At 39.4% G+C, this 24,849-nt stretch overlaps 1 protein-coding gene across 1 annotated transcript in view; it reads left to right on the forward strand.

Annotated features, from left to right (window-relative positions):
- Positions 1–1,791: 1,791 nt before the first annotated feature.
- Positions 1,792–24,849, forward strand: part of Tmc3 (transmembrane channel like 3) — a 41,198-nt gene continuing 18,140 nt past the window's right edge. Inside the window, exons 1-10 of the mRNA XM_046438937.2 lie at positions 1,792–1,880; positions 3,257–3,403; positions 6,962–7,037; positions 9,755–9,836; positions 17,880–17,986; positions 18,752–18,850; positions 18,943–19,085; positions 20,258–20,405; positions 21,031–21,074; positions 23,847–23,994. Of these exons, the coding sequence (XP_046294893.1) occupies positions 1,792–1,880; positions 3,257–3,403; positions 6,962–7,037; positions 9,755–9,836; positions 17,880–17,986; positions 18,752–18,850; positions 18,943–19,085; positions 20,258–20,405; positions 21,031–21,074; positions 23,847–23,994 (1,083 nt within the window). The remainder of the gene's footprint in view (positions 1,881–3,256; positions 3,404–6,961; positions 7,038–9,754; positions 9,837–17,879; positions 17,987–18,751; positions 18,851–18,942; positions 19,086–20,257; positions 20,406–21,030; positions 21,075–23,846; positions 23,995–24,849) is intronic.

Here is a 24,849-nt window from a genome sequence, read left to right on the forward strand (position 1 = left end):
AACTATGTAATGTTTTGAACAGCCAACAATAAAAAATTAAAAAAAAAAAAAAGAAAAAGAAAAGTTACCAATTGGGCTCCCTAGTAACAGCTGGCAGGGGAGGAAAAAAGAGGAGTAGAAGCTCTCTCCTCCTTAGGCACTGTCCTTGAAGGGTTAACTTGCCCAGAACACTAAAAGAAAAAGCTGCTTTCATGTGAAATTCTGCAGACTGTGAACTTCTGAGCTCCTCCCCTTACACGCTGGGTATAAAGTTCTGAAACTACCTGAACTCAGGGTTCAGGGGATTAACTGATTACAACAAAACTGTACCCTCTGAACCTGGCTGCAGTAAAATAAAACTGTTTCCTGCTATCTTCAGTGCTCTGCTTCATCTGTCCCCTACAACACTATCTAATGATTTGCTAATCAAGTAATGGAGGATAGAATAAATGGAGCCTCTCTCCCCACACCTGAAGTTGCTAATGGACTTGCTCTCTGCTCTGTTGTCTGGTAAATAGCTCAGTAATTTAAAAATTCACCCCTTTGTTGATATTTCCGTTTTCATTCTTGCATTTCCCACTCAGTTGGTACAAATCTACAATTAACTTTACTACAAACAAGACACTTCTTATGGTAACTAGCAAACAGAGATTGATATCGTGAAATCATAGTCAGGTCTTGGACTTGGGGTAAAGTCTTTGACTGAGAATCTTAGTGCATGGCTAAGAGGGGAAGCCAAAAGTGACAATAGAACAGGGGACCATTCTGCCTGTGGCTGGAGAAAGGGAAGTGGTCCTACTGACTTTTGCTCAAGGATTAGCCTGGGCTAGACATCCTGTTTTACAGAGGCAATTTACTTTTAGGATCTCTAATCTCTATCATATTCTTTCTTACCAAGAAACTCTAGGAAATTCCTTCATTTCCCTTAGACTCAGTCTCATGGGGTCATCATACTCATGAATGTGACCCCACTTGATAAACATAAAAACATGATGAAATATTAATTTGGTTATTTTTAACACCATGCTCAAGTATTTGGGACAAATCTTCCAGAATATACAGTTCTAGAAAGATCTCATGGCAAATATTCGCTGCAGGCCCTGGACCATGGGACAAAAGCTAAAAGCACTTGATAAACATAAAAACATGACGAAATATTAATTTGGTTATTGTTAACACCATGCTCAAGTATTTGGGGTGGCCATATCATTATTTCTGCAATGTACTTTCAAATAGTGTGGGAGTGGGGAAAGCATGTAGAAAGAAACAGAAAAGAAAAAAGTCAAAAGGAAAAAATTAAAACCAAGCCATGATGATACCTCTCCTGGACTCTACTATGTGAACATTGGCATGATTCTTGCTGTCTCTAAGCCTTTTTCTTGAGAGGTAAAGATGGAGAAATTAAGCCCTGTCTGTCGTATTCCTTAAGTGTTTAATGAACGCCAGCCAAGGTAATAGATGTAGAGTGTTTTGCAAACCATAAAACCTTGAGTACAAGGGGCTATGGCTGGGTTCCATGGGCAGTGCAAGTCATCCCTAGATCACCTGGCCAAGCTTCCCACCTTGGGCTGCCCAGACTCCAGCCAATCAGTGCTTCTCCGGCCACCTTAACATTATATATGCAAGATCAGCCTCTGGCTTCTCCCCTGCTCCCAGCGCCAGTTGCAGGCAGGCAATCCTGCTCCTGAGAAGGGGAGGACAGAGCAACTCTGCAGTTCCTGTTTAGAAACCTCCAGTTGCAACAGACCCTTGCCTGCCAGCTTCCTAGCTCCCTGGCTGACATCAGGGATCACAGGCAGCAGGTCTGTTCCCATGAAAGCCTCAAGGGCATCCCAGCGCTACAGAAGCATCAGGAGAAATGCCAGCCAGCACTACCTCTACCAGGAGTCCCTGCTGCTCAGGTGAGTAGGTCCCCTTCATCACCTGGGCAGAAGAGGCAGGTGTGTGAGAAAGGGATGCATGTTTGTGTCACCTAAGCCAGGGACAACAACTCTCTCGGTCATGCTTGGTTCTTCAAAACAAACTCAGAAACTTATTCCTACAGGTTTCATACAACTAAGATGGCAACATGAGCCAAGGAAACAGGGAGAGATGGTTCTAAGCTGCTGGTTCTCGATGAGGGGATCAGACTCCCAAAACCTGTATCCCAGACTGGCTTTATTGCTGCCAGTTCCATAAATGTGCTTTGTCTTTGTTCTCTGTTTACTCAAACGGCAACGTTGAGAGAAAGCAGATAATACATCTGTCACAATAAATAAGGTGTCTCTTGGAAAAGGCTTCTGAATAGTTAGAAGTGGGTGGAAGCGCTATTTGAGTTTGTTAAATATTTAAAATGAATATTTTGTTAAGTATTATGACCTCCACTTACTTTAGAGAAACTGGAGGAAATTCTCTACTGAGTAAGCAGAAACAATATGAATGAAAATAATAAAGAAAACATTTTCTAACAGCTACAGAAGAATCTTCATCTCCTGAAAAGATTGCATTAGGATTAGCATATCAATTATTACTGGAAATGAACCTCACTACACATCAAATATTGTTCTTCTAGAGAGTAACCATTTCCCTGACATGTTTTGCTCATATACACTCATTTAGCTAATTTCTTGTTCATAGAAAATGCTGCCTCTGTTATCTCAGGTTTAAAATAAATCAAAGTGGAAGGGCAGAGAAGGGTCTTTGGGTGACTGAAGTTTGACATTTATATATTTCATCTGCAGAATTGGGAGCTAAGGAGAAATCTCCAAAATTATTTCAATGATCCTATTAAAAAATTGTTTTGTCTACCAAAATTGCTGCTATTCAGGAATTGTATCATATAAATAAGTCTCCTCTTGCTTCCTTTTGTGTCTTCTGATGGTTTTTATTCTCATTATAATTATACATAATAGTGAGATTTATTATGACATATTTCTACATGCACATAAAATAATTTGATCAAGCTTATTCCCCAGTACCTCCTCTTTCCCTCCCCTCTTCTCTACCCTATTAGCTTTCTCTCCTCCATTGGTCTCCCTTCTATTTTTTCCAATATTATATTTCATCCTGAGAAATTTTTCTCTTTCACTGACCTCAGAAGTAATAGAATCTAAGAAATGTGTTTAAGTGGGCTGCTAACACTGCCAAATTCTCTCTCCACCTTCATGGATCCTTACACACACACTTCATACAGTTAACCCTGGGGCAGTCAGATGCTGAACTTTCCCCAGGAAAGATGATCTTCACTGGAAGCAATTCTACTAATCAGATTTCCTCCTTAATGCCCTGATCCATTCAGTAACTTGGATGACAGCTTTAATGCTGATGAAACAGGGGACAGCAATGATCCGGAACAAATCTTCCAGAATATACAGTTCCAGAAAGATCTCATGGCAAATATTCGCTGCAGGCCCTGGACCATGGGACAAAAGCTAAAAGCACTGAGGTAAGGTCCTCAACAGCAGTTACTAATTACTGTAAATATGCTTTCCAATAAGCCTCCAGTCCCTGTCCATGGAAACAAAGAGACAGATCCACATGAGAAAGGTGCCCTGGTGGCTCTTGACCTGACCCAGAGAAATCACAGAGGTGTCTGAGGGGTCTGCCTGGTCCATATAGCCAGTGTATGTGTTGGGGGGAAGGGTGTCTATATGTTGTATATATATATATATATATATATATGTGTCATTTGTGTGTGTGTTGGTGGAAAGTTTTTGGTCTTCTACCTCTACTCCAACAGTAGGTTTTAATATTGTCTCCAAACTTATAGGAGACAGATAAAAGTCAGAATGAAAAGAGATGTTCATTTTAGTTTCCTTGCTATTACTTCCCCTAGAGGGGGAATAATCTCCATGGGAAGCCAGATTATTATACTTAAGAGTCATTTTACAAAGTGTGTCTGTATAATAGTTAAGTGCTAAGGATTCAAAGACAGATGTCCTGAATTCAAATACTATCTGTCAATCTCTAGTCATTGGATATTGGGAACTTTTCTTAGTTTCTCCAAACATCAGTAAAGTTGAAGTGTTAACAAGGAATGAAATAATAAGAAATAATCCCAAAAATGTCAACTGCTAAGTTCTCAGAGTACTATTTAAAACTCAAAAGACCCTGGCTGCCCTCAGACCTATTGAACCAAACTGTGGGGGAAGGCCCTCACGTTTTGGGCAGCCACCTCCTCCAACTCCTCTTTCTCTTGTTCTTCTCCTTTCTCCTTTCCTTTTCCACTTCTTCCTCTCCCTTCATCTTCCACTGCTAGAACTAGCGCTTTCACTCAGAACTAGAGCTTCTCACAGGATAGTCAATGCTCAACTGAGCTACACCTCTACCTTCCCTGGTATTTTAAACATGCATTCAAGTTGATTCTTGCACAAACTCAAGTTTGAGACCACTGACAGCAGTCCCTTGAAGGATTTACACTGTATCAGGTAGGCAGTAAGAGTGACTGATGACTGCTTATGCTGATGCCAGGGATCCTAGCAAGGGGAATTAGTAGGATGGCCTCCATCACCTATGCCAATGAGCTACTGTGAACTAGCAGAGCACCCTCGTACCAAAGCAGTCACCACCCTGGCCATCAGGCAACCACTGTGTGGACAGAACCCCACTGTCACACCTTGCTCTTTAATGCCATTTTCTAGATGCCAACCAGACATTCCTTTCTCTCCATACCTACCATCTATGGAGCTTACACTTTCCCATCAAATAAATCACTCTTTCCTTAGGATTCCATTCAACGCACTGTTCTTCCAGTTGGACTAACCTGCCCCTCAGGTGGCTGCAACAGTTAACTAGTCATCCATAGTTTTCACCCTGAGAAGGTTCCAATTAACTCTCCTTTTTCAGCTCTCATCATTTCTACTCTTGGAGGTAAGGATAGCCCTATGTTCACTTTCCAGCTCAGAAGACTGACACTCGGAGATGTTAAAAGACCAATCAACCTATGCATGGCTTCTGAGTGCTAGAATTAAGCTTTAAACAAGATTTTCTTCTGACATCAAGTCCAGGGTTCCATGGTATTGAAACAGGAATTTTATCAAAGTGATCATTGGGAGAAATTAATTTAAAAAATAAAAAGAGCATATGTTTCACTAAAACTTTAAAAAAAAATCAGTTAGAAATGATGACTAATTGTTACCTATATAATAGGAAACTAAGCTTTTTTAACCTTAAGGCCAGAACAGAGAAAAGTATTGCTTTATTGTCAAGGCACTTCAGAAACAAAAGATAAAACCAGGCCTTCCACCATGATGCTTGGCTGCATGACTCAGCAAGAGCTCCGAGCAGGCTACTGCCAGCCATGCATCAGCCAAAGGTAAGGCAGCTTGCCCTCTGAGCACTTCCATCTCTCATCCCCTGCCACACACATCTCCTTTCCATCACCTTAAGAAGCTACTGGAGCAACACCTCACTAATGGGACCTGCTGAGGCTTATCCCAGCACTTGAGTGGAAGCTACAAAAAGCACTGATCCCTGACTGCGTGAGAATTAAGGGTGCATCATCTAACACAGATAAAAAGCCACTGTCTCAGAGGACATGGCACACTCCTATTTCCCCTGAAGGGAAATGAGTGGTCAGATGGCTGGGATCAATATAGTTCTATGACCCAGCCTAGGTCAGATCCACCCCTCCTTGCCACCTCTGCACCTGATCACCCTCCCCCCAAAAGAGAACATGCTATCCCACTCTTTCTCAGTCATTGTATAGTTAGATCTTTCATCCTTTCTAAGTGACACACTCTTCCAGGACATTGACTATGCTTTATACATGTATTCTACTGCACTTGATCCAAAACAAGTATACAGCAAATGTTTGCAGGAAAAACATCATAAATAAATACACAAAATAAATTATTATTCAACTTGGATGGGTTCTCATCATCTAGATGTATTTAGCATGCAACTGTATTGAAGATGACCCCCAATATGGTCATGGTGTGGAGTAGGACATCAACCTCACCCTTATCTGCTCTTCTTATTTTGACCAGAATGAAGCCAGTCCCTTGGATCAGCTATGATAATGAGGACATTGCATTGAGAAGGCAGACGCCAAAACCCAGTACTCAGATTAGGTCATGTTTTGGAGAGTCACCTTGGATATGGAAAAGGGAGCTGGCTAGTTACATGTGTCTCCTAAGGGAGGACTCACAACTGGTGGGTGTTACTGGGAGGTTGTTGGAAGACACACAAAAGAACACCCCAATGAGTAAACTTGTCAAACTGGCAAACTGGCTGATTCTGAAGAACTAAGTTCTTTATCACTGAGTGCAATCAAGCAAAGGGTAGTTGACAGCCAGATAAGGAGGATCTCTGCATTGGAGTCACATATATTTAAGTTGCTTTGAGGGGAAATATTCAGTCTGTCCTACAGCACTAACATTTCTTTTCTAATCCTTTTGCTCATTTAATTGTGAACTTAAGCAGCTATTCCAAGGAATTCATTATGTTTTTATGACTCAAACATTTAAATTGAGAAATCACACCAGCTCAACAAAATGATCAATAATGTGTCAATAGTTTGATTGGAATGATTCAGGTTGCTCTTGGCTATCTAAACAGAACATTTTCCTCTCATTAACCAAACACCACCCTTTTCTTGAAGCCAGTTCTCTGAAGCCAGGTCTGATTATCACTTCTAAAGACTTGACTGAAAGAGAAAGGTTGATAGGTTGAAGAAACCAAGATACTCCACCCTGCTACAGATTTCCAAAGCTAGTGATTCCCAGCCAAACTCCTGAATCAGAGAAGGACTTTAAGAAATTTAATTTAACTAATTTGGGCATGAATTCATCATTTTAGGTTAAGTCATCTATTTAAGTGCTAAAGAAAAACAATTGGAAGGAGTTTTCTGGTTAACAAAAGTCAGGAAATGAAATATTAGTTTAACTCCACCCTCCCACAGCATCCTACCCTGCAGGTTTGGTATCCATTTCTATTACATCTTCACATATTTTTCAAAAACTGGGTGATAAAATTGTGCTCACTCTCATTTCCCTTTTCTCAGACGAGCAAAGGAGATTGTGCTGAAATTTGAAGGGAGGCTGACCAGGACCCGAGGCTACCAAGCAGCAGGTGCAGAGGTAAAGCACAGGCACATGGGCACAGCCATTCCTTCCTGGGGTCTCCAAGGCTAGGAAGCTGCACTTGCCATTGGACATAGGTTGTGTAGGGCAGGATGATGAGCCAGAAAATCTGAATTCCCCCAAATTCGATTTTAGTCCCAGATGCCATCACTTACTAATTGTGTGACCATGATAAGCTAAGATCATCAGGAAAAGATGACTTCCTTGTGAGAATAATCTAGTGTCCATTCTGACCTAACCCCATCCACACAGGTAGGTATTGTTTGTTGTGTACAGTTGTATCACTGAATCCCTCGCAATGAGAGAGGCATATTCCAGCTCTCACTTTATAATATAGTGTGAAAGGTTTTGATTGTTATTTTCCCCAAGCAGTCCCAAGCAATTACTTAAACTAAACTTTAGTATACCTTAAAAATCATATGTTTATAAAGATATTTCATGTATCTTTTTAGAAAACAAACAAAAAAAGTCACTTCCATGGCCCCCAACCCTAATATAGTATATTTTTAAAAATCTCATATGTCAATCATTGCATAAATATGTCCTTTTCACCTCAGAGTAATTGTAACTTACACACATTTTTGTTTTGCTACTTTTTCCACTTAGTACTTTAAAGTTTACCTATGTTGCTTATGGTTCTTGTTAGACTTAACCGTTTTTAATGACTGTTTAATATTCCATCAGATAAGTGTATGTTAGTTTAATTAATCATTTGCCTACTAGTAGACATTTAAATTGGTTCTACTTTTCATTATTATTAATAACTCTGCAAAGACCATCTTTGCATACAGTTTTTCCTCTTTTTAAATTTTTTTTCTTAAGGGATCCCTGTAGAAAAGACTATAATCCCTTTTTTTTTGGCTCTTGGTAAATATTAAAAAATTATTTTCCAAAAGTCTTTTTCATAAATATTGTCTCACACAGTGCAATAATTTATTGGTCTCATATGCATCAATGTTAAGTATTGCATTTTTAAAAAGTTTATTTTAACAGAAAAATTGATAAATATACTCTCATTAATTTCTCTGAAACAACACAGTCTTAATAAAATTTAAATTAAAGATGATCATAAATTTACATGTCTGAAAAATTATATACAAAAGCTGCCCTGCTTTTGCAGATTTCATGTACTGAAATTCTCAAGGAATTTCACAAGCAAAGCCACTGATTGATTTCTACTGCTCCTTATACAAATGAGCCAGCAGCATCCCAAAGAAAGAGAATGACTTCCCCAGCAGCACAGAGTAAGAGAAATGAGGAAGTGGAGCTAGAATTCAGGTCTCTGGCTTGCCACACCTGAGTGTGTGTGTGTGTGTGTGTGTATACACACACACACATACACAACATACATACATATATACATATTTGGGGGGTACCAAGGATTGAACTCGGAGCACTCTGCCACTGAGCCATGTCTCTAGCCCTATTTTGTATTTTATTTAGAGACAGGGTCTCAGTTACTTAGCATCTCGTTTTTGTTGAGGTCCTCCTGCCTCAGCCTCCTGAATCACTAAGATTACAGGCATGCACCTGGCTAGACTTTATATTTTAAAGCAGGACACAGACCCAAACATTTTCTAACCCCAGACTTCTTGCCAAAAGATGTCTGAGAGCTCCTGACTCTGAACACTATTGGGGACAGAGATCAGAAAACCTTGTTTTTGTTCTTTGTGCTTGAGGAGATAAACCATACAAACCAAATAGAGGTAATGCAAGGTAGGGCATGATGAATGTTATAAGACAGACTAGGGAGTTTATAGACAGGACAAATTTATTTTTGGCTACAGAAAATCTGTGTGACAGCTTCATGGGAGTGGCCCTATTTGAGTTGGCTCTGGAATCATGAGCAGAAGATGAACAATTCCAGCTTCTGATAAAATTCAGATTTTCATTTCCAAGCAGCCGTCTGGCCTTAGCAGACACATCCAGAATGACATTATCATACATGTCTGTATCAGGACCGTGTGCTGTCTTACAGTTCAGAATGTGGTAATCACATTTGTAACCCTTCTTTGTGCAATGATATCATTTGCTTCCAACACAAACCCAGATTGTTTGTGTGTTAAAATGCACAACCTGCCAACTTTGTCCAAGAGCACAGCCAGTGTCAGGACACGTTTTGCTGCATTCTTCTTTGAGAAAAAAAAAATTTTTTTCAAACTTTTAACAATTGCATCTTAAATCCACAAGATAAATTTCTAGACCTTATTCCTGACAGCTTCAGCCTGGGGAAACTAACCCTGCTCAAGATACAAAACACATATTGGGTGTGGCTCATTTTCATAGTAGGCTCTAAACTCTTGGGCCTTAAACAGAAAAACAGGTGTGGTCACTTGATGATTGTGTTAGCTGTATGGATTCCTGGTCCCCACTCCCAGAGCTACCTTAGGTCCATGGCAGGTTCAAGTGGTGCCTTTAGACATCATTCGAAGTCTGACCTTCGTCCCTGCATCAGGAATGCTATAAACAAGAGGAGCTACATCCTTAAAGAGTATGCACCTCAACCCAGACACCACAGCTTAGAGCCCAAAGCAGTTGTCCACTCATCTGGTCAGAAGCACAGAGAAAGACAAGAGTGCTACTTTGGTCCTAGAGCTGCTTAATGGCCTATGAAGCCATCATTAAATGTATCAAAGGGTATGTCTGGGAGTCCCTCCTCCAGCTAGGACCCTAGTGCTACAGGAAGTTCTCTAATCCTGCCGTCTCCTTTTTAGCTCTGGCGGAAATTTGCTCGTCTTGCCTGTAACTTTGTGGTCATCTTCATTCCCTGGGAAATGAGGATAAAGAAAATTGAAAGTAAGTAATTGCACCTGGAAAAGGGGTCAAGGATGCAGGATCAGTCATCAATCCACAGTCTAGAAATAGTCTGGTGTGTGCCAGTCCCCACAATGTGCAACTGGGGAGACTTGCATAGCAGGGCAAAGCAAGAAGACCTGGTCTGTCCCCAGCAAGACAGGAATAATCCCCATGCTTCTTTGCTACATTCCAAGATAGCTCTGTTTGTTCTCTCCCAGTTCACTGAATCAGACACATCAAACCCCAAAAGATGAAGTGAAAAACTCTGAGGATAAATAAGATGGTAATGTAGGGAATTGCAAAACACACACACAAAAATCACATTTTTATAGAAATAGCTATGTTTAAAAAATATGCTTTAAAAGTAAATAAAATCATATTTAAACACACAACAATAACACAACACACATACACCTCTATGAATAAAGTTGGCAATAATTCTGAGATAAAGAAAACTGTAATATTGGACTATAAAATATAAAAGTTCTATAAGGAGATATGAGAAGATTTAATATTAGGAAGATTATGAGTTATAGCATTAATTTACAAGTTTAATGCAATTCCAGTAAAAGTCTCAATGTATTGCTTTAAGTATTTGACAAAATAATCACAAAACTTAAGGAAGAAAAACAATGAAGAGATCAATTAAACAAAAATTTGAAGGAAAAATACAAATGAAGTTGTGTGACCAAAATCTTAAAAATATGTCAGAAAGCTAAACAATCAAAACAGTATAGCATAGTGCAGGAATTATTTACTGACAAATAAAAGTAATAAGAAAAAAAATCAGAAGCAGAAATACAGACCTTTAGCATGTTATAATTATTATAGTCTAAATTACTCCATAAATATTGCTGGAATAGTTGATTCAATTGTCTTAAAGAGTAGGTTTAATTCCTTTATTTTATTTTATTTTATTTTTAACTTTTATTGTTGGTTGTTCAAAATATTACATAGTTCTTGACATACCATATTTCACACTTTGATTCAAGTGGGTTATGAACTCCCATTTTTACACCGTATACAGATTGCAGAATCACATCAGCTACATATCCACTGATTTACATATTGCCGTACTAGTGTCTGTTGTATTCTGCTGCCTGTCCTATCCTCTACTATCCCCCCTCCTCTCCCCTCCCCTCCCCTCCCCTTTTCTCTCTCTACCCCATCTACTGTAATTCATTTCTCCCCCTTGTTTTTTTTCCCTTTCCCCTCACTTCCTCTTGTTTGTAATTTTGTATAACCCTGAGGGTCTCCTTCCATTTCAATGCAATTTCCCTTCTCTCTCCCTTTCCCTCCCACCTCTCATCCCTGTTTAATGTTAATCTTCTTCTCATTCTCTTCCTCCCTACTCTGTTCTTAGTTACTCTCCTTATATCAAAGAAGACATTTGGCATTTGTTTTTTAGGGATTGGCTAGCTTCACTTAGCATAATCTGCTCTAATGCCATCCATTTCCCTGCAAATTCTATGATTTTGTCATTTTTTAATGCAGAGTAATACTCCATTGTGTATAAATGCCACATTTTTTTTTTATCCATTCATCTATTGAAGGCCATCTAGGTTGGTTCCACAGTCTTGCTATTGTGAATTGTGCTGCTATGAACATCGATGTAGCAGTATCCCTGTAGTATGCTCTTTTTAGGTCTTTAGGGAATAGACCGAGAAGGGGAATAGCTGGGTCAAATGGTGGTTCCATTCCCAGCTTTCCAAGAAATCTCCATACTGCTTTCCAAATTGGCCGCATCAATTTGCAGTCCCACCAGCAATGTACAAGTGTACCCTTTTCCCCACATCCTCGCCAGCACTTGTTGTTGTTTGACTTCCTAATGGCTGCCAATCTTACTGGAGTGAGATGGTATCTTAAGGTGGTTTTGATTTGCATTTCTCTGCTAGAGATGGTGAGCATTTTTTCATGTACTTGTTGATTGATTGTATGTCCTCCTCTGAGAAGTGTCTGTTCAGGTCCTTGGCCCATTTGTTGATTGGGTTATTTGTTTTCTTATTGTTTAATTTTTGGAGTTCTTTGTATACTCTGGATATTAGGGCTCTATCTGAAGTGTGAGGAGTAAAGATTTGTTCCCAGGATATGGCTCCCTATTTACCTCTCTTATTGTTTCTTTTGCTGAGAAAAAAAACTTTTTAGTTTGAGTAAGTCCCATTTGTTGATTCTAGTTATTAACTCTTGTGCTATGGGTATCCTATTGAGGAATTCGGAGCCCGACCCCACAGTATGTAGATCGTAGCCAACTTTTTCTTCTATCAGACACCGTGTCTCTGATTTGATATCAAGCTCCTTGATCCATTTTGAGTTAACTTTTGTGCATGGCGAGAGAAAGGGATTCAGTTTCATTTTGTTGCATATGGATTTCCAGTTTTCCCAGCACCATTTGTTGAAGATGCTATCCTTCCTCCATTGCATGCTTTTAGCTCCTTTATCAAATATAAGATAGTTGTAGTTTTGTGGATTGGTTTCTGTGTCTTCTATTCTGTACCATTGGTCCACCCGCCTGTTTTGGTACCAGTACCATGCTGTTTTTGTTACTATTGCTCTGTAGTATAGTTTGAAGTCTGGTATCACTATACCGCCTGATTCACACTTCCTGCTTAGAGTTGTTTTTGCTATTCTGGGTCTTTTATTTTTCCATATGAATTTCATGATTGCTTTATCTATTTCTACAAGAAATGCCATTGGGATTTTGATTGGCATTGCATTAAACCTATAGAGAACTTTTGGTAATATCGCCATTTTGATGATGTTAGTTCTGCCTATCCATGAACAGGGTATATTCTTCCATCTTCTAAGATCTTCTTCTATTTCTCTCTTTAGGGTTCTGTAGTTTTCATTGTATAAGTCTTTCACCTCTTTTGTTAGGTTGATTCCCAAGTATTTTATTTTTTTTGAGGGTATTGTGAATGGATTGGTTGTCCTCATTTCCATTTCAGAGGACTTGTCGCTGATATACAGGAATGCCTTTGATTTATGCATGTTGATTTTATATCCTGCCACTTTGCTGAATTCATTTATTAGCTCTAATAGTTTCTTTGTAGACCCTTTTAGGTCTGCTAGGTATAGAATCATGTCTACTGCAAATAGTGATAATTTAAGTTCTTCTTTTCCTATTTTTATGCCTTTAATTTCTTTCGTCTGTCTAATTGCTCTGGCCAGTGTTTCGAGAACTATGTTGAACAGAAGTGGAGAGAGAGGGCATCCCTGTCTTGTTCCAGATTTTAGAGGGAATGCCTTCAATTTTTCTCCATTCAGAATGATGCTAGCCTGAGGCTTAGCATAGATTGCTTTTACAATATTGAGGTATGTTCCTGTTATCCCTAGTTTTTCTAGAGTTTTGAACATAAAGGGATGCTGTACTTTGTCGAATGCTTTTTCCGCATCTATCGAGATGATCATATGATTCTTATTTTTAAGTCTATTGATGTGGTGAATAACATTTATTGATTTCCGTATATTGAACCAGCCTTGCATCCCAGGGATGAATCCTACTTGATCATGGTGCACAATTTTTTTGATATGTTTTTGTATCCGATTCGCCAGAATTTTATTGAGGATTTTTGCATCTAGGTTCATTAGAGATATTGGTCTGTAGTTTTCTTTCTTTGAAGTGTCTTTGTCTGGTTTAGGAATCAGGGTGATGTTGGCCTCGTAGAATGAATTTGGAAGTTCTCCCTCTTTCTCTATTTCCTGGAATAGCTTGAAAAGTATTGGTATTAGTTCTTTTTTAAAGGTTTTGTAAAACTCTGCTGTATACCCATCTGGTCCTGGGCTTTTCTTAGTTGGTAGTCTTTTGATCGCTTCTTCTATTTCCTCAATTGATATTTGTCTGTTTAGGTTGTCTATATCCTCCTGACTCAATCTGGGTAGATCATATGACTTAAGAAATTTATTGATGCCTTCACTATCTTCTAATTTATTGGAGTATAAGGATTCAAAATAGTTTCTAATTATCTTCTGTATTTCTGAAGTGTCTGTTGTGATATTGCCTTTTTCATCCTGTATGCTAGTAATTTGAGTTCTCTCTCTTCTTCTCTTCATTAGCATGGCTAAAGGTCTGTCGATCTTATTTATTTTTTCAAAGAACCAACTTTTAATTTTGTCAATTTTTTCAATTGTTTCTTTTGTTTCAATTTCATTAATTTCAGCTCTGATTTTAATTATTTCTTGCCTTCTACTTCTTTTGCTGTTGTTTTGCTCTTCTTTTTCTAGGATTTTGAGATGAAGTATGAGATCATTTATTTGTTGGTTTTTTCTTTTTTTAAGGAATGAACTCCAGGCAATGAATTTACCTCTTAGAACTGCTTTCATTGTGTCCCATAGATTCTGATATGTTGTGTCTGTGTTTTCATTTATCTCTAAGAACTTTTTAATTTCCTCCTTGATGTCTTCTATAACCCATTGATCATTCAGTAACCTATTGTTCATTCTCCAAGTGATGCATGATTTTTCCTTCCTTCTTTTATCGTTGATTTCCAGTTTCATTCCATTATGATCAGATAAGATGCATGATATTATCTCTACTCCTTTATAATGTCTAAGATTTGCCCTGTGACATAATATATGATCTATTTTTGAGAAGGATCCATGTGCTGCTGAGAAAATAAAGTGTAACTGCTTGATGTTGGGGGATATATTCTATATATGTCAATTAAGTCTAGGTTATTAATTGTATTATTGAGTTCTATAGTTTCTTTATTCAACTTTTGTTTGGAAGATCTGTCCAGTGGTGAGAGAGGTGTGTTGAAGTCTCCCATAATTATTGTATGGTGGTCTATTAGACTCTTGAACTTGAGAAGAGTTTGTTTGATGAACATAGCTGCACCATTGTTTGGGGCATATATATTTATGATTGTTATGTCTTGATGGTATGGTTCCCTTGAGCAGTATGTAGTGTCCCTCTTTATCCCTTTTGATTAAGTTTGGCTTGAAATCTATTGTATTTGATATGAGTATGGACACTCCTGCTTGTTTCCGAAGTCCATATGAGTGATATGATTTTTCCCAACCTTTCACCTTCAGTCTATGTACGTCTTTTCCTATCAAATGCGTCTCCTGTAGGCAGCATATTGTTGGATCTTTTTTTTTTATCCATTCTACTAGCTTGTGTCTCTTAATTGGTGAGTTTAAGCCATTAACATTTAGGGTTATTATTGAGATATGGATTGTTCTTCCAGCCATATTTATTTATTTATGTTACTTAACATGGTTTGTTTTTCCTCTTTGATTATTTTTTCCTTTACTGTACTACCTCCCACTGTTGGTTTTCATTGTTATCTTCCATTTCCTCTTCCTGTAATGTTTTGCCGAGGATGTTTTGAAGAGATGGTTTTCTAGCTGCAAATTCTTTTAACTTTTGTTTATCGTGGAAGGTTTTAATTTCATCTTCCATCCTGAAGCTTAATTTCGCTGGATACACAATTCTTGGTTGGAACCCATTTTCTTTCAGCGTTTGAAATATGTTGTTCCAGGATCTTCTAGCTTTCAGAGTCTGTGTTGAGAGATCAGCTGTTATCCTGATTGGTTTACCCCTAAATGTAATCTGCTTCCTTTCTCTTGAAGCTTTTAAAATTCTCTCCTTATTCTGTATGTTGGGTATCTTCATTATAATGTGTCTAGGTGTGGATCTCTTATGATTTTGCACATTCGGCGTCCTGTAGGCTTCTAGGATTTGGGATTCTGTCTCATTCTTCAAGTCTGGGAAGTTTTCTCATATTATTTCGTTGAACAGATTGCTCATTCCTTTGGTTTGGACCTCTATACCTTCCTGTATCCCAGTGACTCTTAAGTTTGGTCTCTTTATGTTATCCCATATTTCTTGGATGTTCTGCTCATGGTTTCTTAACAGTCTCACTGAGCTGTCTATGTTCTTTTCAAGTTGAAATACTTTGTCTTCATTGTCTGATGTTCTATCTTCTAAGTGTTCTACTCTGCTGGTAGTATTCTCATTTGAGTTTTTAAGTTGGTTTATTGCTTCCTGCATTTCTAGGATTTCTGTTTGTTTGTTTTTTATAACCTCTATCTCCCTGTATAGTTGATCTTTTGCTTCTTGGATTTGTTTATGTAATTAATTGTCAAAATGATCTTTCATTGTCTAATTTTGCTGTCTAATGTCTTCCTTGAGACTCCAGATCATCTGAAGCATGTAAATCCTGAATTCTTTATCTGACATTCCATCTGCTGCAGCTATTACCTCTTCTAAAGTTGAGTTGACCTGCATTGCTTGTGGTCCTTTCTTTCCTTGTCTTTTCATACTGCTCACGTTTCTTTCTGCTTGGTGAAACTGTTGTGTTATTGAATTTTCCCCCTATATATTTATATTGCTCTTGTATAGTTGCAAAGTCTCCCTTGCAGGGGCGGGCAGCAGCTGTGCTCCTCCTCCAATTGGGGTGATCTGTCTATCACGCTGGCGGGTCGCTGGGCCTATTCTCCAGGTTGCGGGTCTGCCTACCTTGCAGGCGCAGGCAGTGGCTGTGCCCCTCCTTCAATTGGGGTGATCTTTCAACTAGGCCGGCGGGCCGCTGTGCCCCTTCTCCGGGACATGCGCTCTGCCTACCTTGTGGGCATCAGCTGGGCCCTTCCTCCAATTGGGGTGATGTGTCTACCACGCCGGCGGGCCGCTGGGCCCACTATGCCGGTTGGTCGCAGGTCTGCTTACCTTGCAGGTGCGGGTGGCGGCTCTGCTCTGCCCCTCTTCCAATTGGGGTGATGTGTCCACCACGCTGGCGACCCGCTGGGCCTGCTCCGCCGGTCGGTCGTAGGTCTGCCTACCTTGAAGGCATGGGTGGAGTAATTCCTTTATTTTAAAATTGTATTGTATATTTAAACATCCAATTGGAAATCATGAAAGAGTCAAAGTATCAGTGATGTGATCCCAGAATGGAGACCCATCTAATTTGTTTTAAATATTTATTTTTTTGGTTGTAATTGGACACAATACCTTCACTTATTTATTTTTATGTGGTGCTGAGGATTGAACCTAGGGCCCCACATGTGCTAGGCAAGCGCTCTACCGATAAGCCACAACCCCAACCCCCCCATCTAATTTTAAGAGTGAGGAAATTATCAAGGAAGATACTGTTATATTTAATGGCATAGAAAAGAAATGTTATATATAGGCGCTGGGCTGTAGTTCAGTGGCAGAGCACTTGCCTAGCAAGTGTGAGACACTGGATTCGATCTTCAGCACCACATAAAAATAAATATAATAAAGGTATTATGTCCATCTACAACTAAAAAAATATTTTTAAAAGAAATGTTATATATATAAAAATAAATCTAGGGCTGGGGTTGTGGCTCAGTGGTAGAGTGCTCACCTAGAATGGGTGAGGCCCTGGGTTCGATCCTCAGCACCACATAAAAATATATAAATAAAGGTATTGTGTCCAACTACAACTAAAAAAAAATATTTTTTAAAAATAAATAAATCTAAAGTTAGATTTAAAAATATGGAAAAATATTTTTAATGTTTAAATGGAATCAAGCAATTTCTTACTTTTTAATTTAAAGTGAGATATATTCGCAAAAATTTTTACAAATTTGCAAAATGAAATTTTCAAAGAATTCCCATGAATCCTTCACTTGGTTTTCCCAATTGTAAACATCTAACAAATTGGTTTTTATTTTGAAATTTATCCAAAAGGACCCTCAGAAAAATACTTGGAATTCTCCAAAGGACCTCAAATAGAAGAGAAATATATCAAATTCTCAAAAGATGCTCACACTTTTTAACATACATTTGTTATTTGTTATTGTAAATTTGATAGAGCATTTTAGATGAATATGTCATTAGGGAAATTATTATTTTTGGTAAACTAGGGATTTCTTTTTCTTCATATAAAACTAGTAGATATTCATGGTCATCTTGACCGATCTAAGTAACCATTTGGCGGAATGCTCTTATGTGCACAGTATAGCATTTTTTTTTTACTCTATACCCTGAGGATGTCAGGAAAAGTTAATGTTGCTTTATGACGATTTCTTGCACCGTGAGGATTGAGCATAAAAGGACTATATTGTCTTACCTTTCTCTAGGTCATTTTGGATCAGGCGTGGCCTCCTATTTCATATTCTTGAGATGGTTATTTGGAATTAATATTGTGCTCACAATAATGACAGGTGCTTTTATTGTCGTCCCAGAGGTAAGAACTATTTCAGAAGAGAAAACAGTACCATTGTTTAAAAGGGGAATGTTACAACAGTATAAAATGACCTCTCTTATTACTCTTGTGGGAAGGATAATGCATGTGTGACAAATCTTTTCTATAAAGAGCAATACAGTTAAGCATTTCAGGCCTTGTTGGCCATTTAGTCTCTGTCACAATTACTCAAATCTACCAGGTAGAGCAAAAGCAGCCATAGACAACACATAAAATAATTAATGTGGCTGTGATCCCATAAAACCTTATTTATGCCAACTGAAAGTTTAATTTTATATAATTTTAATTTATCCCAAGATATTATTTTTCTTCTAATTTTTCCCCAACGACTCAAAAATGCAAAAACCATTCTTAGCTCTCAGGCTCTACAAAAGAAGTGACAGGCTGCCAGTTTGCCAACCTGTTAAAGTAAAACACATTATTCAACTTAATTTCATCCTAATAAAATAAATGGGGCCATTTCATTTCGTATGCAGTCCCAAAATCCCAGGGACCTCACTGATCCACCCACAAATACTACATCTAGTCCAGAGAGAGTGCACCCAGCAGGTACACAAAGAAAACAGCCAAAAAAAAACTAATCACCAATGATTAACTTTCCACTCGTGAATAAAGCAAAGAAAAACATCCCCATAAGAGCTCTTACATATGACACCTCTACAGATTCATGGAAATCCATCCACCTCCCCCCTTTTCTCCGGTCCCCTCACCTGGAGGACCACATAACATCTCTTCCTCTCTCACCAGCTGATCGCAGGCCAGCCCTTTGGAAGCACAGCCAGCAAGAGCATCCCCCAGGAGCATGTTGCATCTGCCCAAGACCTGGATACCGTCTGGTCCCTGGGGGTGAGGTTGATGCTTGCCACACTCTTGTCTTGAGTAAGGCACTATTCTGAGACCTGGGGAATCAGAAATGACACAGAATATTTTCTTTGCAGGGCTACCTCCAGTACTCAGTTCTCTTCTATGGCTATTATGGCCGGGAGAGGAGGATCGGGAGAGCAGGCTACCGGCTGCCCTTGGCGTATTTCCTGGTGGGGATGGCAGTGTTTGCTTACAGCTTCATCATTCTTTTAAAAAAGTATGACTGCTCATTTCCCCAAGATTCACGTGAGGAATTATGATATGTGTGATCCTATTTAATCTTGTCAATAGCCCTGCTAATTTAGGGCATAAATGTACCAATTTTTACAGAGGAGGAGACCAGGACCAAGGAGGTATGCTCATTTTAACCAGTACTTTTTGAACACTTACAGCTTCAAGCTAGGTGTTGTGTTGAGACTGGAAAGACAAGGATCATACAGATTTACCAGTTTATGCAATTTTAGACAAATAGATGCCTTAATAGAGATGAATAATATGATCCAGGTGACCAGAGATTACAGAAAGCAAAACATGCTCTGTTGGCTGTATGTTTGCCTGCACCTGATTATAGATTCTTATGGACTAGTTTATCTATGATGTGACACAGTTGGAATTTCAAGCTCATTCTTGACTGGAGGCACAAAGCAAAAGAAAGTGAACTGGCCAAGGGTTGGGAGTCCTGCACCACCCCCACTGGGAGCCCCACAGCAACTTGCTTCCCTCTCTACACTTCATCTGTAAAATGGGCAGTTTGGCTTGGAAAATCACCAGGTTTCCTTAAAGTTTAATATCCTATTAAGAAATTATGTTAAATTAAATTAAGACATTAGAGAAAAAAAAATTAAAATAAAAGGGAGAGATGCTGGGATTGTGGCTCTGTGGTAGAGGGCTTGCCTAGCATGTGTGAGGCACTGGGTTCTATCCTCAGCACCACATACAAAATAAATAAAAATAAAGGTATTGTATCCATCTACAACTAAAAATATTAAAAAAAAAAAAAAAAGGAACACAGACTAACAGTTTCTGAACCTAGAGAAGAACTTGGTCCCCACCATCTTGTCTCACGTGCACTTCTTTCTAATTTGTGCTTCCAATCTGTGGCAAGTTACTAAAGTGCACACAGAAGTGCCTGGGCCACCGCAGTGGTGGGACTCCTTGTCAAAAAGGACTCACACACTAATGTGTCAATGCACTTTTCAGAGTATTCAAAAAGGTTAGCTGAGGGCAGGAAGTCCACCAGGCACTTTGCCTAAGGAGTTACCTCAACCCAGATGAAGCAGCTTTTCTAATTCACGTAAAACTCCAAGTCAGTAAGTAGCAACAGCCCAGAGAGGAAGACCATAGTCCTGAAGCTGTCCCCAAGTACCTGTTCTGATTCCTCTTTTGCAGGATGGCCAAAAACTCCCGCACAAGCCTTGCTAGTGCTTCCAATGAAAACTACACCTTCTGCTGGCGTGTGTTCTGCGCCTGGGATTACCTCATCGGAAACCCAGAGGCTGCGGAGAGCAAAACCGCTGCAGTCGTGAACAGCATCAGGGTGAGTGAAAACCTGTCCAGGCTGTCCTGCAGCTAGCGCATTGTCCGGACTCAGAGCGCGCCCCCTGCTGGAGAGTCGTGCCATGGCCTCAAACTTGCAATCCTCAATCAGGCACTGGGATTACAGGAGTGCGCTCCACTGCCTCTGGCTAGAACATTTATTTATTTATTCATTTGTTTGTTTGTTTATATTTCATCCTTTAAAAATTTCAGTTGGTGTATTTTTCATAATTCACATAATGGATTATTACCATGACCCATAATATAATCTGTAAATGAAACAATATGTAGATGTTAGGGATATAAGCATTTATTTTTAACTTAGAAAAGGAGATCAAAAGCAGTCAAAAACCTGGGCCAGTAGAACCACTGCAACAACTCAATGGCACCCTATTTTGAGAAAAATGTATTTCGGTAATTCAGACTATCACAATCTTCCCGTCTCTAACCTTTCTTCCCAATTTCTAATTTCCTTTCAATTGATTATTAAACAATTTATATCTAATTCACTGATATCAATAGAATCTTACAAAAGAAAGTATTAAACATATGATTTAAAATACTGAATTTTTTTATAGTTAACAATAATGCTAAGCTCCTAATGCTATATGTATTCTTCCTTAAAGGAGGCTATCCTGGAAGAACAGGAAAAGAAGAAAAGCAAAAATCTGTAGGTATTAATATGTCCTGTGCTAAGAGTCAGTGATGCATTTTGTTTCAACTTAGTACAGAAATTTACTATATTATCTATATTTTATTTTCACAAGTCAAATAGGTCTTCTTTCTTTGTGATCTCGGTTCCCCTAGTACTGTGGTCTGTGGGAACCCCATACTTTCCTATAGCAGTATTTAAGAGTGCTTCCTCCTTCCTCAGAGCCTCAGGGTGAGAGATCTGAAGTTAACCAGCACCTACCTTTTTACTTAGATAATAAAACTCTTATATTTAATGCCAATTTCCAATTTGCTGAATGAAACAAATCTACAAAAACTGTTAGGACTAATTTTATTTAGAAACAAATCTCTGAAGCTCACAAGATACAAACAGCATCCTTTGTTTTCACAAGGCCTTCAAGGTGGTTTCTTCTATGTGAGGTTCTTCATAAGGACTTGAGAAGTATGTTGGCGAGGAAACAACACCATAACCAGAGAACAGATGCAAGACAAGGGTGTTCCCAGGAAGGGGCAAAGGGGCAGTGCTCTGTCTGCACTGAGACTGACGTGTGCATTCATTTGGTATCCTTACTGATTGGTTAGTCATCATAATTAATTTGTGGAGAACCAAAGAAACACACCAGCCACAGGGATAATGGCAGGAAGCAAGGGGTGGTATTGGGAAAGGCTATGTGTAGGTGGTATGAGGACATGGATTCTGGCCCTGCTCTTGACATTCACTCCCTGAACTTTCCTGGCCTGCAGCTTCTCTCCTGAAAAATGGAAGGATGGGACTCTAATAACACTTTTCAGAAGCTGGAGAGCTCCCACCCACATCAGAATCACCTGCAGTCACTGGAAATGATGACTCCTGTGGCCCAATCCCCAATTTACCAGATTAGAATCCCTGAGAATAGAGCACTGAATATATATCTTTAGCAGATCTCACAACATGATTTAAAGGGTTCCTCAAATTTGAAAATTGTAGTTATCTTAAGTTCATTCCAGATCATTGAAGTCATTATTAAAACAAGCAAAGGAACTAAGGAGAAACCTTTCCTCATCTCTCTTCTACAAAAAAAAAAAAAAAATGGTAGCCATTCTGGGATATACAGCATGCTGTAACAGGACCCATAAGAATAGGGTAGAGAAAAGGGAAAACTAACATTTAATTAGCTACTTCCTTCTTCCCCACATGCATTTTCTAGTGTAGTCCCTGAAAAGGTCACCAGGTACTGAAAGGGAAAATCAATTGCAGGAACTGCCCCAGGGCCACATTTCACCACATGGGCATCATGACCCTAGAAGTGATGAGGTGTGGTCTAGAGACTGGAGAGAATAAAGAAGCACTGGGATTGCCTCCGTGGACCTAACTCTCTCAGGGATTTCTGTCTCCAGTGCTCTGTGATTTTTTGATCTTACTCCTCTGCCACCAGAGTTGGTAATAATATCATAGTATGCCATGTTTTTATTTTTTACCTGGAAAGGTGACATTTATCACTGCAATTTGGTAATGAGTTCCTTCATTCTGCTGATGAAGGGCCAGGACACCTATAGAAGAGGGTGTCTTGACCTGTCCAAGGTCCCCCGCTGGTGCAACTTCACAGAGGAGATGATGCCCTTCTTTTGTATACCTTCAATTCCTCTTGACCACATCTCTTTCTCCTGTCCCTATCCCCAGGTAGAGCTTTACAGGATGCTGCTGGCCATATGCATGCTCCCCTTGCTTCTCCCTACTGCTTGCTACCCTGAGGTCCTCTGAGGAGTACCCACAAGGTCCCAGTCAACACTCATACAGCCATAGGCTGGAAGCAGTGCTGACCATAGGGAATGGGATAAATGCTTCTCTCTTTCCCTCTGGGTGGACTGTTTGGGAGGCATTCTGTAGGTCCCTAAGGAGGTCCTGCAGTTGCCTCCAACTGGCCAACTCTACCACACATCCTTGTGTTAATGGCTTTTTTGTCCCACTTTCTGGTGTCTCCTCCCAAATTAACATGTACAAACAGGCCTCTGCCTGGGGTTCTGCTACCAGGGGAACCAGGTTGAAATTGGTCCCAAAGTTGACAGATTACCTTAAAAATAGGCCAACCAGAGCCAGTAAGTCAGTTGTCCCCCATTGTGACAAAAAGTAGATGGGTATCAGTTATACTAAATTCCAGAATCACTGTTGATTCTGAAATCTCCCACACTATAAGAGACTTGTGACAGTGAGAGCTAACGAGGAGAGAGATGAGTCCCATGTCGCATCTCAGAGTCATTTAGTTGCTTCTTTATTTGCTCACTCATCTATCAGATATTTATAGTATGCTTAGATGTACTTAGGCTTATTCTAAGAGCTGAGGATATAGGAACAAAAACACTAAAAAGTCTGGGAGCTTACATTACAGAAGAGAAAGACAGCTCATAAGGCCCCAGGAAGGTATGCGGTGCAATGTCAGATTTGTCATATGGTGTGACAGAAATCATCTCTCCCTTCCTCTGCAGAACACATTTATTTCAATTTTTAAAACATGAATGTGCAAACCAAAGGGCTCCAAGTTTAAGTAGCAGAGATTGTTTTGAAAGCCAAATATTCGGATTCTAAAACCAGTGTCATTTGTTCATGTGTTTTAAGCCCCAAAATTCTGGCTGGTTAAATTTATAACTCATTGTTGATCTCATAGAAAATGAGGCATTTGAGGTGAGGGGAAGTGATAGTTCCTCAAGGTGGAGGACCCTCTCAGCAGGGAATGTGATTCTTGTCAGTGCATCATGGTGGTCTGATGGTCATGGTGCCTGCTTCTCTCCATAGGGCAGTGACCATATGCCTGAGGATCATCGCAAACATCCTGGTTCTTCTCTCACTGGCTGGGAGCATTTATCTCATCTACTTTGTGGTGGACCGGTCCCAGAAGCTGGAGCAATCGAAGAAAGAACTGACCCTTTGGGAAAAGAATGAGGTACTCAGTGCCTGTTAGTTACCTGCATTCTGTCTTCAAAGTAGCTGCTCTTCTGCTTCATTAGTGGATTATGTAGAACTACCTCTAGGGAATAATTCCAGTCTTGTCCTAGAGCATGGACCTCAAGGGCTTTGAGCCATTGGGTGGCAACGTCAGGCCTTGGATAAATAATTTTATTGGTCTCCATAGAGGAAGATTTTGATTCAAAAGAACCTTCAAGTGTTTTGCTCAGATCTTTACCTTTAAATCTATAGGTTTCTGCATACATACATACACATACACACTGGGAATTGAACCCACTGGCACTTAATCACTGAGTCACATCCCCAGCCCTTTTTATTTTTTATTTTGAGACAGGGTCTTGCTAAGTTGCCTAGGGCCTTACTAAGTTACTGAGGCTGGCTTTGAACTTGCTCCTGCTTTAGGCTCCAGAACCACTAGGATTAAAGGCTCACATTGCCATACCCACACCCAGCTGCTCTTCTCACTTCTGTTCTTTCACATCTGAGCTTCAGAGGATGCGCCACCTGCAGGCTTGCCTTGTATTCTAGTGATGTGTCAAAAGTGGCCTGGTGCATGCTGTTGAATACTTAGGTAGTTTCTATATTTCTTAATTACAAACAACACTCCTAGAACCGGCTCCACATAAATGGCTTGTATATTGAACAGTTTTCCCCCACTGTGTAAATATTGCCATAAAAGGAAAATTACCAAATAGAAGGTTATGGACAATTTTACAATTCTTAATATTGGTTGGTTATGAGACTGTTCTAAAAGGTTGAGTCACTTTACCTGTAAAGATTTGAAAGGCAGAAATACCACATCAAAAAAAAATTTAAAAGAAACTTTCAGACC

Source organism: Marmota monax, unplaced genomic scaffold (assembly GCF_021218885.2).
Source record: "Marmota monax isolate L192 unplaced genomic scaffold, Marmota_monax_Labrador192_F-V1.1 WCK01_AAM20220418_F8-fsc00005, whole genome shotgun sequence".
Taxonomy (NCBI): Eukaryota; Metazoa; Chordata; class Mammalia; order Rodentia; family Sciuridae; genus Marmota; species Marmota monax.